At 39.2% G+C, this 17,095-nt stretch overlaps 1 protein-coding gene across 1 annotated transcript; it reads right to left on the reverse strand.

The window, feature by feature from the left end:
• Positions 1–2,662: 2,662 nt before the first annotated feature.
• Positions 2,663–3,480, reverse strand: LOC114687500. Its single transcript, XM_028862120.2, has one exon. The coding sequence runs from the start codon at positions 3,478–3,480 to the stop codon at positions 2,737–2,739; it is 744 nt and encodes a 247-aa protein (XP_028717953.2). The 3' UTR covers positions 2,663–2,736.
• Between the last annotated feature and the right edge of the window lie 13,615 nt (positions 3,481–17,095).

Genomic DNA, 17,095 nt, shown 5'->3' on the forward strand with positions numbered 1-17,095 from the left:
ATGTGGGCATTTAGTGCTATGAATTTCCCTTTTAGCACTGCTTTCATAGTGTCCCGTAAGTTTGGGTATGTGTCATTTTCGTTGATCTCTAAGAAGTCTTTAATTTCTTTATTTCTTCCTTTCAGTTGAGCATTATTCAGTTTCCATGAGATTGTAGATTTTCTGTAGTTTTTGTTGTTGTTGAAATCTAACTTTAAACCATGGTGGTCTGATAGAATACAGGAGGTTATTCCAATTGTTTTGTATCTGTTGAGATTTGCTTTGTGGCCAAATATGTGGTCTATTTTAGAGAAAGTTCCATGGGCTGCTGAGAAGAAGTTATATTCTTTCTTGTGAGGATGGAATGTTCTGTAGATATCTATTAGGTCCAATTGGGTCATGACATCAGTTAAGTCCTTTATTTCTCTGTTAAGTTTCAATTTGGGAGATCTGTCCAGTGGTGAAAGTGGGGTGTTGAGATCTCCCACTATTAATGTGTGGGGTTTTATATGTAGTTTAAGCTTTAGTAATGTTTCTTTTACATATGTGGGTGCCCTTGTGTTTGGGGAATAAATGTTCAGAATTGCAACTTCATCTTGGTGGATCTTTCCTGTGATGAGTATGTAATGCCCTTCTTGATCTCTTTTGATTGATTTTAGTTTGAAGTCTAATTTGTTGGATATCAGGATGGCTACACCGGCATGTTTCTTAAGACCATTTGATTGGAATATCTTTTCCCTGAGTGAGGTAACCCAGACTCAGAAAGACAAATATGGTATGTACTCACTCACAGGAGGCTACTAAATGTGGAACAAGGATGACTGAACTGCTGCTCACATAACCAGTGAGGCTACCTGGAAAACAGGACCCCAAGAAAGACATGGGGATTGCCCAATGACAGAGAAATGGCTGAGATCTACATGAACAACCTGGACATGAGTGGGAGAAATGAAGGGCGAGGGTCAAGGGAAAGAGAGCGGGAGATCCTAGCTGGATCAAGAACAGAGAGGGAGAACAAGGAATAGGAGACCATGGTAAATGAAGACCACATGAGAAAAGGAAGAAACAAAGTGCTAAAGAGGCCCACAGAAATCCACAAAGATACCCCCACAAAAGACTGCTGGCAATGGCCGAGAGATAGCCAGGACTGACATACTCTGGAGATGGGATGGCCAAGCACCCTAATAGTTGTGCCATAAACCCCATTCAAGGACTGAGGAATCTGGATGCAGACAACCACTGCTAGGCCCTGGGTGGAGCGCCAGGAGTCTAACTAATTAGCGAGAAAGAGGAGGGTTTATATGAGTGAGAATTGTTGAAAGCAAGGTTGGATAAAGCACAGGGACAAATAGCCAAACGAATGGAAACACATGAACTATGAAACAAGAGCTGAGGGGCCCCCAACTGGATCAGGCCCTCTGAATAGTCGAGACAGTTAATTGGCTTGATCTGTTTGGGAGGCATCTAGGCAGTGGTACCAGGTCTTGGGCTCATTGCATGAGTTAGCTGTTTGAATCCTGGGACTTATGCAGGGATGCTTGGCTCAATCTGGGAGGAGGGGACTGGACCAGCCTGGACTGAGTCTATCAGGTAGATCTCAGTCCTCGGGGAGGCCTTGCTCAGGAGGAGGTGGGAATGGGGGGTGGGCTGGGGGGAAGGGGAGGGGGCAGGAAGGGGGAGAACAAGGAAATCTGTGGCTGTTATGTAGCATTGAATAGTATTATAAAATAAAATAATAAATAAAAAAGTATGGTATAATTTAAAAATATAGATTAATAGACATTTGTAATAGTTAAGCCTACACTCATATTATGGCCTGTGTTGTTTACTTAGCAGGTATGAGGCCTTAGGTTCAATCCCCAGAGGAAAAGAGTAATACTTTTTTTCTAAGTTCATAGATTTAATTCAGGATTCTCCATCCTGTTCAGTTACCTTACTTGCTATTTTTTATTTGTTTTTGGTTTTGTTTTGTTTTAATAAAATAAATTATTTTCCCTCAAAAAAATTAAAAAAAAAGCAATAAACTTGAGGTGGGTGAGATTGCTCACTGTGTAACAATGTGTGCCATCAAGCCTTATAATGTGAGATTGAACTCAGTGGTGGAGATGATAAAACAAGAAAACCAACTCTGACAAGCTGTCCTGTCTTCTGCACACCACATGGCCCATCAGAGCACATTGGTGATACCTGGCCTTTTGTGATCTTCACAACCAGGGAATTGGGAGATGGCTAATGCCTTCTAGTAGAGACAGGCTGCAGGTGGCAATGGCATCTTCAGTGTGCAGCATTGCCTTCTTTCTCCAAGATAGCATCCCATGCTGCCAGCAGTGCCAAGGCTGAGACATCCAGCTCTACCCTCCAGAGATCTGAATACTTAAGTGTTTTCACACACAGGAATGTGGGGTTCTTGTGTATGTATGTGTGTTGAGGTGTCAGTATACACCTTTTACAAACTTTCTTTCACCTTGTATATGTCATGTTTATTTAAGCAACTTACATTTCACCAGTACTCTTGCCTGCTACTGCATGTTGGTAGTATCCAAAGACATGATCATCACCCTCAGAAGTTAAAATGAGAAAACATTTAAAAAAAGGAGTATGTGTGACAGGAAGGGAGGATATACAATTTAGACACACCCCAGAAACCAAGTTGATATTTTATTTGGAAGGAGTTGGTGATTACACAGTACTATGTAAAAATGGGCAATCTCTTCAAGGATTCTCCTGGCAGATGTTACAAATGCCAAAGCCCTCAATTCAGGCCTTTTGCTCAGCCAGTTTGGAAGTACATGGTGCCTTCACCTGACTCTGTATTGTCAAGGAGATCATCTCATAGAGGAACAAAATGACAGCAAAGAGCGACATTGTGGCTGTCAGGACACCCATTGGGAACACCTTTGTGCAGTGTTTCTTTATAAAGTCTTCTTTCTTTATGGGAAAGTCAGGTGGAAAGTCAAGTGTGGTTTGCCCATACATGTCTACCAGGTGGTGCAAGGTCACAGTAATAAGCGTGAAAAGGCTACTAACAGCCAAAATTATGGCAGACATCTTGTAGCAAAACAGCTGTATCTCAATGAATGGGTCTTCCATGCAGCTGATCTTAATAGCCACTGAAGTGAAAATCAGTCCTAGGATTTTCATCAAAATGGCCCATGCTATCAGGACTTGTAAATACTGAAATTCAGATGACTTATTCCAGGTTTCATTGATAGGGGTGTGAACCAACATCCTGGTCATAGACCCAGAGATGTTAAAGTCCTGAGTGTAATAAGCTTCCCAGAGTCCAATTGACACAAATTGCACAAGCTTTTTGTTAAATTCCCACAGGCGCCAGCATTGGCTGTTTGCAAGGATGATTTCAGACACCAAAGCTGATGTACTGCAAATCAGGCCACTGAACTTGAAGATGTACTCCTTCATGTTGGCAAATCTGAAGAAGGCATCAAAGAAGAATAGAGTCAGTGAGAATACAAGGGAATGCAGGAAAACAGAAGGAGTCATGGCTTAGAGAGCACTGAGCTCTCATACCTTGTCCCTGTTGTCACATGGAGATGTTTCAGTGGTCTAGGTGCAGATTACTATTCTGCACATTGTAGATAATAGTAAGAGAAGCTTGGAGATCCATGAGTATAGTGGAAATAGCCACTATGTGATATTTTGGATAACAATTTCATAATATCCATCAAATGCTGAAATGTTCATATTTGCTGACCAGATATTTCAGTGCTTGGAATTCACAGTGAGATGGGGTTGGAAATATCACATTAAGATCACCTTTATTCACCTTTGTTTGTAATATAGAAATATTATGAATACTGTAAATGAACATAGTAAACAAAGGAATGCTCAAATAAATTATCACTTCTAAAATAATGTGATGAAACTTCTCATGACTATTAAAAAAGGAACTAACCTACATGACCTGCTGAAATCAAAAAATTAAAACTATAATTCCCATGACATATCCAATCATGTGAGAATGCCATTCATAGTGCACGGATGTCTATACAAGTATATACATATATGTATACATATAGCATATATTTATTCACAAAGGCATATTAACCCAAAAGACAGATAACAAAGAACTCAAGGTAGGTCAATGGAGTAATGTATACTATCTTTATTTTTAGTACTTTTCTGAAATGTAATTATTATTTAAAAAAACAAGAACTACATATAATCTCATAATTAAAGCTAGATTGAGAATGACTTTCAAGACATGTAGATATCTGCGGTGGGGACATAGCTTATTGTTATAGTGGTCACCTAAGATAAGTAATACCTTAACTCATTCCTCAGTATAAGAAAACTAAAATCTCTGTGTAAAACATGAGGATTCATGGATATTTCCATCATTTGCTCATCACTTACTCAAATAACTTCTTTGAACATAAAACTAAGACTCCATGGGTTGCTGGCCAGTATGGAAAACTCCCCATGGCCAGGCTCCCCTAACCCCCTACCAGACCCTGCAATCTACAAGACCCAAGCCCTACTCCAATACCCATGTGCCTGGGATCCTAGTAACTTCCTGAGACAAGGAATCTTCCAGCTTGCATTGGACCAAGAGGTGAGTGACTCCCCTCCCTCCCAGAGAGTCCTGCCTCTGGGACCCTGGCCCTGGGAAACAAACAGTCCCCAAGAACCCCTAGACAACTCTTCTCCAGATGCTGGAGAGCAGGGAAAATTTCCTTGGGCCAGGCTTCTCCACTAAACCCCCATTGGACACTTCAGTCTACAACCCAAGCACTACCCAATACCCATCTGCCTACAACCCCAGCAACTTGCTGAGACAAGGAATCCACCAGCTCTCATTGGAACAATGGTGGCTTCCTGAGACACAGAATCTGCCAGTTCTCACTGAACCAAGAGGGGCTTCCTAAGACACAGATTCCACCAGCTCTGACTATACCATGAGCCCTGAGAAGACCAAGAGCAACTAGATGAGTCACAGAATCAGCTAGCTTGCATTGGGCCAAGTGTACTCCCTGATATTTAGAATCTGCCAGCTCCAATTAGACAAAGAGCTAAGACTGGACACAAAGGGACCCCCTGAGTCACAGACACAAAAAGCACAGAGTGGACCAATAGCAGCTTGCTCAGATACAGGCAGCTCTTGCACCTATTAGAGAAAGAGATGGGCAGATTTCAATGCAAAAATACATACAACAACAAAAAGAACAATATGGCATCAACAGAACCTAGCCCTCTTCTAACAGTAAGATCTAACATAATAATGTAGAACAATCAGAAGAAAATGACCTTAAAAATAGCTTCATGAAGATGATAGAGGCCTTTCAAAAAATGAAAAATTCCCTTAAAGGAATTGAGGAAAAGACAAAAATTGGAAGAAATCAATAAAGAAATAGAGGAAAAGGCAAATGAAAAATAGGAGGAAATCAATAAATCCCTTAAAGAAAGCCAAGAAAACTATGAAAAAGCAATTAAACGTGTGAAGGAAACAGTTCAAAACCTGAAAAGGGAAATAGAAACAATGAAGAATACGCAAACAGAGGGAATGCTGGATAGAGAAAATATGAGTAAACAAACAGGAAACACAGATGCAAGTAACCAGCAGAATACAAGAGATGAAAGAGAGAATCTCTGGTGTAGAGGATACAATAGAGGAAATAAATTAATCAGTCAAAGAAAATACCAGAGTCCCAGTGGTGGCTGGCAGACAAACAGGCCCAGCAGGCTGGCAGAGACATACAGGCCTGGTGGTGGCCCACAGAGACAGACAGGCCCGGTGGCGGCCTACAGAGACAGACAGGCCCGGTGGCAGCCCACAGAGATAGACAGGCCCGGCCTTGGCTGGCAGAGACATACAGGCCCGGCCTTGGCTGGCAGAGACATACAGGCCCAGCAGCAGTGGCCAGCAGAGACATACAGGTCTGGCAGTGGTGGCCGGCAGAGACATACATGCCCAGCGGCAGCCCGCAGAGGTAGACAGGCATGGCAGTGGTGACAAGCAGAGGCAGGTACACCTGCAGTGGTGGTCGGCAGAGGTAGACAGGCCTGGCAGAGGCAGACAGGCCCAGCAGGCGGCAGCCAAAACACAGTTGCAATAAAGACCAGAAACTGAGCTATTACCCGTGGAAGAGCTAGTGAAAACAAGCTCTTAATCAAGATCTTGGAACAGGGACACTTCTAACCCCAACAGCCGAGGAAGAAGCTATCTTTGTGGGATGGAACCAGAATGAATCTGAACACTCCATCTGAGGCCAACCCAGGGCCCAGTTGCTGATCCTGCGAAACCCAACAACTTGGAGGTGTTGGTGAGACTACCCTGCTCAGCTGAAATCCATCTGGGAAAGGATTCAGATCCCTGCAGTTTGAAGTCTGAGGAAAAAAGATCAGCTGAGGAGTTGATGAATGAAAAAAAAAACATGACCTGGTAACACAGAAGAAGGCACTGCCCAGCCACCAAACCAGATCACCAGAATCATAAGTATATACTTCACCAACTGAGATCAGCTGCTCCTGAAGAAACAGCCCAATAGCACCAATTTAACCAAGAAATCCTAGTGAACCAAGACTAAAAATTAGAACAAGAGAGGCACTCTCAGACATAGACACCACCTGCACCAAGTAGAGGAAGAGATGAGTAGCACCAGTGCAAAAATACAGGCAACAACATAAAAACCTATATGGCAAGATCAGAACCTAGTGATTCTACACCTGCAAGACGTGAACATAGCAAGACAGAAAAAACAGAAGAAATCTATCCTAAAATGACTTTTAGAAGATGATAGAGGCCCTTAAAGAAGAAAAAAATACCCTTAAAGAGGAAATGAAAAACTCCATTAAAGAGGAAATAAAACTTCCAGTAAAGAGGAAATGAAAAACTCCATTAAAGAGGAAATAAAAACATCCCTTAAAGAGGAAATGAAAAACTCCATTAAAGAGGAAATACAAACTTCCCTTAAAGAGAAAATGAAAAACTCCATTAAAGAGGAAATGAAAAACTCCCTTAAAGAAATGGAAGAAAAAATGAACAAAAAATGGGAAGAAATCAAAGAAAGCCAAGAAAAAGCAATTAAACAGAGGAAAGAAACATTCCAAGATCTGAAAAATGAATTTGAGACAATAAAGAAAACATATGCTGAGGGAATGCTGGAAATAGAAATCTTGACTAAACGAACAGGTACTACAGAAACAAGCATAACCAACCGATTGCAAGAGATGGAACAGAGAATCTCTGACACTGAAGACACAATAGAGAAAATAGATTCATCAGTCAAAAAAAAAAACACTAAATACAAAAACGTCATAACACAAAACATCCAAGAAATTTGGGACACCATGAAAAGACCAAACCTAAGAATAATAGGGATAGAAGAAGGAGAAGAATACCAACTCAAAGGCACAGAAAATATATTCAACAAAATCATAGAAGAAAACTTTCCTAACCTAAAGAAAGAAATACCTATGAAGATACAAGAAGCTTACAGAACACTGAATAGGCTGGATCCAAAAAAAAGTCCCCTCACCACATAATAATCAAAACACTAAACACACAGAACAAAGAAAAAATATTAAGAGCCACAAAGGAAAAAGACCAAGTAACACATAAAGGCAAACCCATCAGAATAACACCAGACTACTCAATAGAGACTATGAAAGCTAGAAGATCATGGACAAATCTTATGCAGACACTAAGAGACCATGGATGCCAACCCAGACTATTATACCCAGCAAAACTCTCAATCACCATAGGTGGAGTAAACAAAATATTCAAGGATAAAACCAGATTTAATCAATACCTGTCCACAAACCCAGCCCTACAGAAAGCACTAGAAGGGAAAATCCAACCCAAAGAAGCTAAACACATCCATGAAAAATCAAGCAGTAGATAATCCCACACCAACATACACCAAAGAAAGACAACACAACACAACCACAAAAAATAAGAGGAATTAACAATCACTGGTCATTAATATCCATCAATATCAATGGTCTCAACTCACCTATAAAAAGACACAGGCTAACAGAATGGATAAGAAACAAGGACCCATCCATCTGCTGCATACAAGAAACACACCTTAACTTCAAAGACAGACACTACCTCCGAGTAAAGGGCTGGGAAAATGCTTTCCAAGCAAATGGACCTAAGAAACAAGCTGGTGTAGCTATCCTAATATCTAATAAAATAGACTTCAAACTAAAATCAATCAAAAGAGATCAGGATGGACATTGCATATTTATCACAGGAAAAAATCCACCAAGAGGAAGTTTCGATTCTAAACATTTATGCTCCAAATACAAAAGCACCCACATTCATAAAAGAAACACTAGTAAAGTGTAAAACGCACATCAAACCCCACACATTAGTAGTGGGAGATTTTAACACACCACTCTCACCAAAAGACAGATCTACCAGACTGAAACTTAAGAAAGAAATAAAGGACCTAACAGATGTTATGACACAAATGGAGTTAATAGATATCTACAGAACATTCAATCCTAACACAAAAGAATATAACTTCTTCTCAGCACCCCATGGAACCTTCTCAAAAATTGACCACATGCTTGGCCACAAAACAAATCTCAACAGATACAAAAAATTGGAATAACATCCTGTACCTTATCATACCACCATGCCTTAAAGTTTGACCTCAACAACAAGAAAAATTATAGAAAACCCACAAAATCATGGAAACTGAATAATGCCCACCTGAAACATCAATGGGTCAAGGAAGAAATAAAGAAAGAAATTAAATTTTCATTAAAGAAATGAAAATGAGAGTACAACATACCCAAACTTGTGGGACCCTATGAAAGCAGTGCTAAGAGGAAAATTCATAGCTCTAAATGAACACATAAAGAAGATGGAGCAGTACCATACCAATGAATTAACAGCACAACTGAAAGCTCTAGAGCAAACACAAAGGAACTCAGCAAGGAGAAATAGACGCCAGGAAATAATCAAATCAGGGATGAAAACAACGAAATAGAAAACAAGAGAACAATACAAAAAAAATCAATGAAACAAAGAGTTGGTTCTTTGAAAAAAATCAACAAGATAGACAAACCCCTAGCCAAATTAACCAAAAGGCAAAGATAGAGCACCCAAATTAACAAAATCAGAAATGAAAAGGGAGACATAACAACAGACAACAAAGAAGTCCAGAGAATCATCAGATCATACTTCAAAAACCTGTACTCCAAAAATATGGAAAACCAGGAAGAAATGGACAATTTTCTGGATAAATACCACATACCAAATTAAATCAAGACCAGATAAACCATTTAAATAGACCAATAACCCCAAAAGAAATAGAAATAGTTATCAAAAGTCTCCCATCCAAAAAAGCCCAGGACCAGATGGTTTCAGTGCAGAATTCTACCAGACTTTCAAAGAAGAACTAATACCAATCCTCTTCAAAGTGATCCACACAATAGAAACAGAAGGAATACTACCAAACTCTTTTTATGAGGCCACAATTACCCTGATACCCAAACCACACAAAGATGCAACAAAGAAAGAGAACTATAGACCAATCTCCCTCATGAACATTGATGCAAATATACTCAACAAAATATTGGCAAACCAAATCCAAGAATACATCAAAACAATTATCCATCACGACCAAGTATGATTCATCCCAGGGATCCAAGGATGGTTCAACATATGAAAATCTGTCAGTGTAATACACCATATAAACAAACTGAAAGAAAAAAACACATGATCATCTCATTAGATGCTGAAAAAACCTTTGACAAAAATCCAACACCCCTTCATGATAAAGGTCTTAGAAAGATCAGGAATACAAGGAACATTTCTAAACATGAAAAAGGCAATTAATAGCAAGCCAACAGCCAACATCAAATTAAATAGAGAGAAACTCAAAGTGATACCACTAAATTCAAGAACAAGACAAGGCTGTCCACTCTCCCCATATTTATTCAATATAGTACTAGAAGTTCTAGCTAGAGCAATAAGACAACAAAAGGAGATCAAAGGGATACAAATTGGAAAGGAAGAAGTCAAACTTTCATTATTTGCGGATGATATGATAGTATATATAAGTGACCCCAAAAGCTCTACCAGGGAACTCCTACAGCTGATATACTCCTTCAGTAAAGTGGCAGGATACAAGATCAACTCAAATAAAATCAGTAGCCCTCCAATATACAAATGATAAAAGGGCTGAGAAAGAAATCAGAGAAACAGCACGATTAACAATAGCCACAAATAATATAAAATACCTTGGGATAACACTAACTAAACAAGTGAAGGACCTTTTTGATAAGAACTTTAAATCTCTAAAGAAAGAAATTGAAGAAGATATCAGAAAAGGGAAGGATCTCCCATGCGCATGGATAGGTAGGATTAACATAGTAAAAATGGCAATCTTACCAAAAGCAATCTACAGATTCAATGCAATCCCCATCAAAATCCCAACACAATTCTTCACAGACTTGGAAAGAAAAATACTCAACTTCATATGGAAAAAGAAAAGACCCAGGATAGCTAAAAGAATCCTATACAATAAAGCAACCTTTGGAGGCATCAGCATCCCTGACCTCAAACTCTACTATAGAGCTATAGTAATAAAAACAGCTTGGTACTGGTATAAAAACTGACATATGGACCAATGGAATCGAATTGAAGACCCTGACATTAATCCATGCACATGTGAACACCTGGTTTTTGACAAAGGAGCCAAAACTATACAATGGAACAAAGAAAGTATCTTCAACAAATGGTGCTGGTATAACTGGATGTCAATATTGAAAAGATTACAAATAGATCCATATCTGTCACCATGCACAAAACTTAAGTCCAAGTGGATCAAAGACCTGAACATAAATCCAGTTACACTAAACTTAATAGAAAAGAAATTAGGAAGCACTGTTGAACACATTGGCAATGGAGACCATTTCCTAAATAAAACACCAACAGCACAGACCCTGAGCACAATAATTAATAAATGGGACCTCTCGAAATTGAGAAGCTTTTGCAGGGCAAAAGACACAGTCAATAAGACAAAAAGACTGCCAATAGAATCAGAAAAGATCTTCACCAACCCCTCATCTGACAGAGGATTGATCTCCACAGTATATAAAGAACTCAAGAAACTAGACATCAAAATACTAAACAGTCCAATTATAAATGGGCTAAAGAGCTAAACAGAGAATTCACCAAACAAGAATCACAAATGGCTGAAAGACATTTAAAGAAATGCTCAGCATTCTTAACCATCAGAGAAATGCAAATCAAAACAACTCTGAGATACCACATTACACCTGTTAGAATGGCAAAGTTCAAAAACACCAATGACAGTCAATGTTGGAGAGGATGTGTAGCATAGGGAACACTCCTCCACTGTTGGTGGAAATGCAAGCTTGTACAACCACTGTGGAAATCAGTATGGTGGTTTCTCAGAAAATTAGAAATTGAACTACATCAAGACCCAGCCATACCACTCTTGGGCCTATACCCAAGGAATGCTGATTCATACAATAAAGATACATGCTCATTTATGTTCATAGCGGGACTATTTGTAATAGCCAGAACCTGGAAACCACCTAGATGCCCGAAAACAGAAGAATGGATGAAAAAATTGTGGTACATATACACAATGGAGTACTACTCAGCAGAGAAAAACAATGAAAGCATGAAATTTGCAGGCAAATGGATGGAACTAGAAAAAAATCATACTGAGTGAGGTAATACAAACCCAGAAAGACAGTGATAGTATGTACTCACTCATAAGTGGATTCTAGATATAAAATAAAGAACAATCAGACCACAACCCATAGAACCATGGAGGATATGTATATAGCGTGGAGGTCCCTAGGACGACTGTGGCTTATAATAAATTTCAGTTTTACAAAAAAAAAATTTATAAAAGGAATTTGGAAAATGACCAGTAAACTGAGAGAAAAATCTAAGAAAGAATCTCTTTCAAAGGTAATTTGCAGAATATTTCAAGGAGGTTTCTAGAATTTTAGGTGAGATGAAAAGTAAAGAATTATTCACTAATCTTGAGAGCACTATATGTGTTGCTATGTAATTCAGGGATCTTGAGAGAAATGGAGCTAATGCAGTATGTGCTTATGTTAGCAGACTGATCTTAAGTGTGTGGCTCATGGGTGTAGCTAGAGTTTTCCTGCCTTGCCCACAGTCAGGACAAATCTTTGTCACCCGCCAGTCCTACAGCCACTCAGACCCAACCAAGTAAACACAGAGACTGATATTGCTTACAAACTGTATGGCTGTGGCAGGCTTCTTGCTAACTCTTCTTATAGCTTAAATTAATCCATTTCCATAAATCTATACCTTGCCACGTGGCTGGTGGCTTACCGGCGTCTTCACATGCTGCTGGTCATGGCAGCGGCTGCAGTGTCTCTCCGCCTCAGCCTTCTGCTTCCCACAATTCTCCTCTCTCCTTGTCCCAACTACTTCCTGCCTGGCCCCCTGGCCAATCAGTGTTTTATTTATTGACCAATCAGAGCAATTTGACATACAGACCGTCCCACAGCACATGGGACTGTACAAATTGGCAAGTCCAAAATCTTCAGGGTAAGAGTTGGCCTGAAAAGTCAGGAAAAAGTTGCTATTTGAGTGAGAAAGTAACCCACAGAGAGAATTCTCTTTCTGAAGACACTAGTCTCTTGAGAGTAAAGCCTTCACTGAATGAGGTCCATCCCCATTATGAAGATCAATCTGCTTAACCCAAGGTAAAGTTATTGGTTTATGTTAAGTTCATAGAAGAAATATATTTATACTGTGCTGTGAAAGCTACCAGGGGGAAAAAGCAATCAACAGTCCCACCAAGCTTCAAAGCCTATGAACCACAACAATGACCAGCCAGGCAAGGTACCCTCAATGGCACAATAGTGACACTTTTATCTTGAGAGTAACCAACAGCTTTTTAATTGAGTCCAAGTCTTCCTTGGTAGTGGGGCATTCATGCCTAAAACTGTAAACCTAGCCAACCACAAATTGTTAGAGAGGCCATAGACTCTACTACTGCCATCTCCTAATACAGTATGATTCCTAACTTTATTCTGAACACTTACCCTTGTATCTACAGAAGAGTATCTCTGACCCCTGATCAAAGAAGTTTCTTTGTACAACAGATAGGGCTATTACAGAGATCCACAAATCAGAGAATTTGTTGAAATCAGAGGGTAAGTGACCGTAGGGTACCCAACTATGATTGATATATCTATGACACAATTTTTATACCTAAAGCTCAGGAAAAATCATGGAAGAAGGAGGTGGAAAAATTATGAGAGACCAGAGGTTAAATATGTAGCAGCTCTGCAGAGAAGTGATGGGACTATAAAAAGTCTTTGACATATTCAATATGCTTTCGTGATAAAACGCCCTAGGAAAAATGTAACCAGAGGGAACTTGAACAACTTCATAAAGAACATGTGCAGAATGGTTACAGGTGACATCACAGTGCTGAAAGTGAAAGTGGTTTCCTATGGAGGTCAGGAACATGACTGTGAAGGTAGAATGTTCCCAGTCACATTGGACACATTAATAGACATTCTGGAAACTACAACAGGCAAGGAGAACAAATAAAAACCACAACAAGTAGAAAGAAAGAAACTGTCTTTAATTGAAGAGCATTTTATTATCAAAACAGAACGTAAGGAATCTCAAAAAAAAAATTACCAACCCTCCTATGACTAAGTCATAGATACAAAAAACAAACAAACAAACAAAAACAAAAAAATACAAACCACAGTTTTTTCTCTATACAAACAATAAACATGATGGGACTAAAATTAAAAACACAACAAATATTAAAAAAAGAAAATACCAAAGCCAAAAAAGTAATATCACACAATGTCCAGGAAATCTTGGACACCATGAAAAGACCAAACCTAAGAATAATAGGGATAGAAGCAAGAGAAGAATAACAAATCAAAGGCACAGAAAATATATTCAACAAAATCATGGAAGAAAACTTTCCCAACTTAAAGAAGGAAATACCTATGAAGATACAATAAGCTTATAGAACACCAAACAGACTGCGCCCCCCCAAATATCCCCTCACCACATAAAAATTAAACCACTAAACATACATAATAAAAAAAGAATATTAAGAGCAGCTAAGATAAAACTCCAAGAGACCTACAAAGGCAGACCCATCAGAATAAAACCCTACTTCTCAATGGAGACTTTGAAAGCCAGAAGGACCTGGACAGATGTAGTGCAGACACTAAGAGACCATGGATGCCAGCCTAGCCTAACATAACCAACAAAACTTTCAAATAACCATTAACAGAATGAATAAGACATTCCAAGACAAAACCGGTTTTAAACAATACCTATCCACAAATCAAGCCCTACTGAAAGCACTAAAAGGAAAATTCCAACCTAAGGAAATCAGATACACCCATGAAACACAGGCAATAGATAATTCTACAGTAGTAAATCCCAAAGAAGAGAAATACACACACACACTACCACCAAAAGATAACAGGAATTAATAATCACTGGTCATCAATATCCCTTAATATCAATGGTCATAATTTTAAACTGGAAGCTACTGGGATTGAAATAACAGAGATATGAGTGTTCCTGAAAAACAGTATCAATTATAATCTCAATATACCCAGACTCAACTGAGTACAGAAGCAAGATCAGATGACATGAACTGTTTTGATTATGAGCAATGTGTGTCTGATGACAGGATATAGAATCATAGAACCAAAAGACTTCTAAACATGTATGTGAGAATATTTAGGCTAGCATAAGTGAGGTGGATGATTTATGATAAATATAGGTGGGATCATCCCATGAGCAGTGGACTCAGACTGCATAAAAACGAAGACATCTAGAAGATCAGAAACATTCATAGCTCTCTGCTCTCTGGTGACAGGCTCAAAGTGACCAGAAGTCTTAAACTTCCTACACCATACACTCTCTGCTGTTACATTGCCCTCAAACTTTGAGAAAATAATGTTCAAATATCCACTCTTTCCTTTCTTTCATCATGTCAGATATTTGTCACAACAATGAGACAGGTAAGTAATGTAGAATAGTGGTCCTTGGAATAGAATTGTTCAAGTTAATGTTATTAACCTAACCATGAACTTATTAAACTTTTGGGATCAGCACTTGTGTAATGTGGAAATATTTGGAACTAGGCCTTAGAAATGTACTCAAATGTTCTAAAAAAGTGTTTAATTGGCCATTCCATGGGGAGTGTGCAATTCTAGAAAGATGTGAAGAGTTGGGAGCTGCTCATGAGTATTAAAAGAGGAACAAGGACTGTAAGGTGAAAGGGGCCAGTGGTCATTCATGTTCTCTCCTGGCACAGAGCTGGCTGCATTGTACCTGTGTCCTGAAAACCTGAATATGGCTGAACTTAAATTTTTAGAATAATTTGTCTTGTGAAGGACATTACAAAGCAGGGTCTCCTTCAGGTTGTGGCACAGGAAATGATAAGGTCTATTACAAAGGTTTATAATACAAAAAAAATCAAAAATTGGGACTAAAACCACAGTCATTTGAAAACAGAGAGCCCTTATTGAAACCCTGTTTGAAAAGTCCTTGGCAGCTGTGCTATGGGATGTTCTGTATTGCAAATGTGTTGCTCTGATTGGTTAGTAAATAAAATACTGATGGCCCAGTAGTCAGACAGGAGGAGGTATATAGGTGGGATAAGGAGGAGAAGAATTCTGGGAAGACAAGGAGGAGAAGAATTCTGCGAAGTGGATGGCTGAGTCAGTACACTGCCAGCCACGATGATGACAAGTTGCATGTGAAGATGCCAGTAAGCCACGAGCCACGTGGTAAGTTATAGATTTATTGAAATGGATTAATTTAAGCTATAAGAACAGTTAGCAAGAAGCCTGCCACGGCCATAAAGTTTGTAAGCAATATAAGTCTCTGTATTTACTTGGTTCCTTCTCAGCAGCTGTGAGACTGGTAGGTGACAAAGATTTGTCCTAACTGTGGGCAGGGCCGGAAAACTCTAGCTACACAGCTGGGATTTACCTGCCTGGGGATATACCACCCTGTGGTCAGCACATAGAGGCTGCCCTAGAGAAAAGCTGTAAGGAACTCCTTACCCACACTTATGGTTACTCTAAGGCCTGCAGAAGGTTTTGGGGTGTTTCTTGCCTGTATTTCTCCTCTCATAAGTACAAAGATCAAAACTATCACAATGTGGTATTTTGTTATTTTTCCTAAATCACATGATCACTTGGGGTTGTAATTGTTTTCATAGATTCACTCTATGATAGATGGTACCTCACCAGCACAACACAGTTATCAACTGGCTGTTCCAGATCCTATAAATACACAGACAAGTGTGTCCTAATGCAGCCTTCTTGACTGGCATGAAGAATCTGCTTTCCAACTAAGGGCTCCCTTCTTTCTGGTCAATACCTGGAAACATCATGTCTTCTCAGCAAGAATTAGTCAGAACTCCATTTGCACACAGTCTGGTGCCATCCAATGTTAATCTCTGAGAACGGGCAATGGAAGGAAGTTGAGGGAAATTGTTTATTCTAAAAAATCATGCCTGTCTCCTTTAAGAAAGGATGCTCATTTCTCTTACCAACATACCTAAACATAATAAAGGCAATTTACAGCAAGCCAACAGCCAACATCAAATTAAATGGAGAGAAACTCAAAGCAATTCCACTAAAATCAGCAACGAGTCAAGGCTGTTCACTCTCCCCATACTTATTCAATATAGTACTTGAAGTTCTAGCCAGAGCAATAAGACAACATAAGGAGATTAAGGGGATACAAATTGGAAAGGAAGAAGTCAAGCTTTCCCTATTTGCAGATGACATGATAGTATACTTGAGTGACCCCAAAGATTCCACCCATGAATTGATAAATCTTATAAACACCTTCAGCAACTTAGCAGGATACAAGATCAACTCAAAAAAATCAGTAGCCCTCCTATATACAATGGACAAAAAAGCTGAGAAGACAATTATAGATACATCACCCTTTACAATAGCCAAAAATGACAAAAAATACATTGTGGTAACACTAACCAAGCAAGTGAAGGACCTATATGACAAGAACTTTAAGTCCCTGAAAAAAGAAATTGAAGAAGATGTCAGAAAATGGAAAGATCTCCCATGCTCATGGATAGGCAGAGTTAACATAGTAAAAATG

This window comes from Peromyscus leucopus, chromosome X (assembly GCF_004664715.2).
Source record: "Peromyscus leucopus breed LL Stock chromosome X, UCI_PerLeu_2.1, whole genome shotgun sequence".
Lineage (NCBI taxonomy): Eukaryota > Metazoa > Chordata > Mammalia > Rodentia > Cricetidae > Peromyscus > Peromyscus leucopus.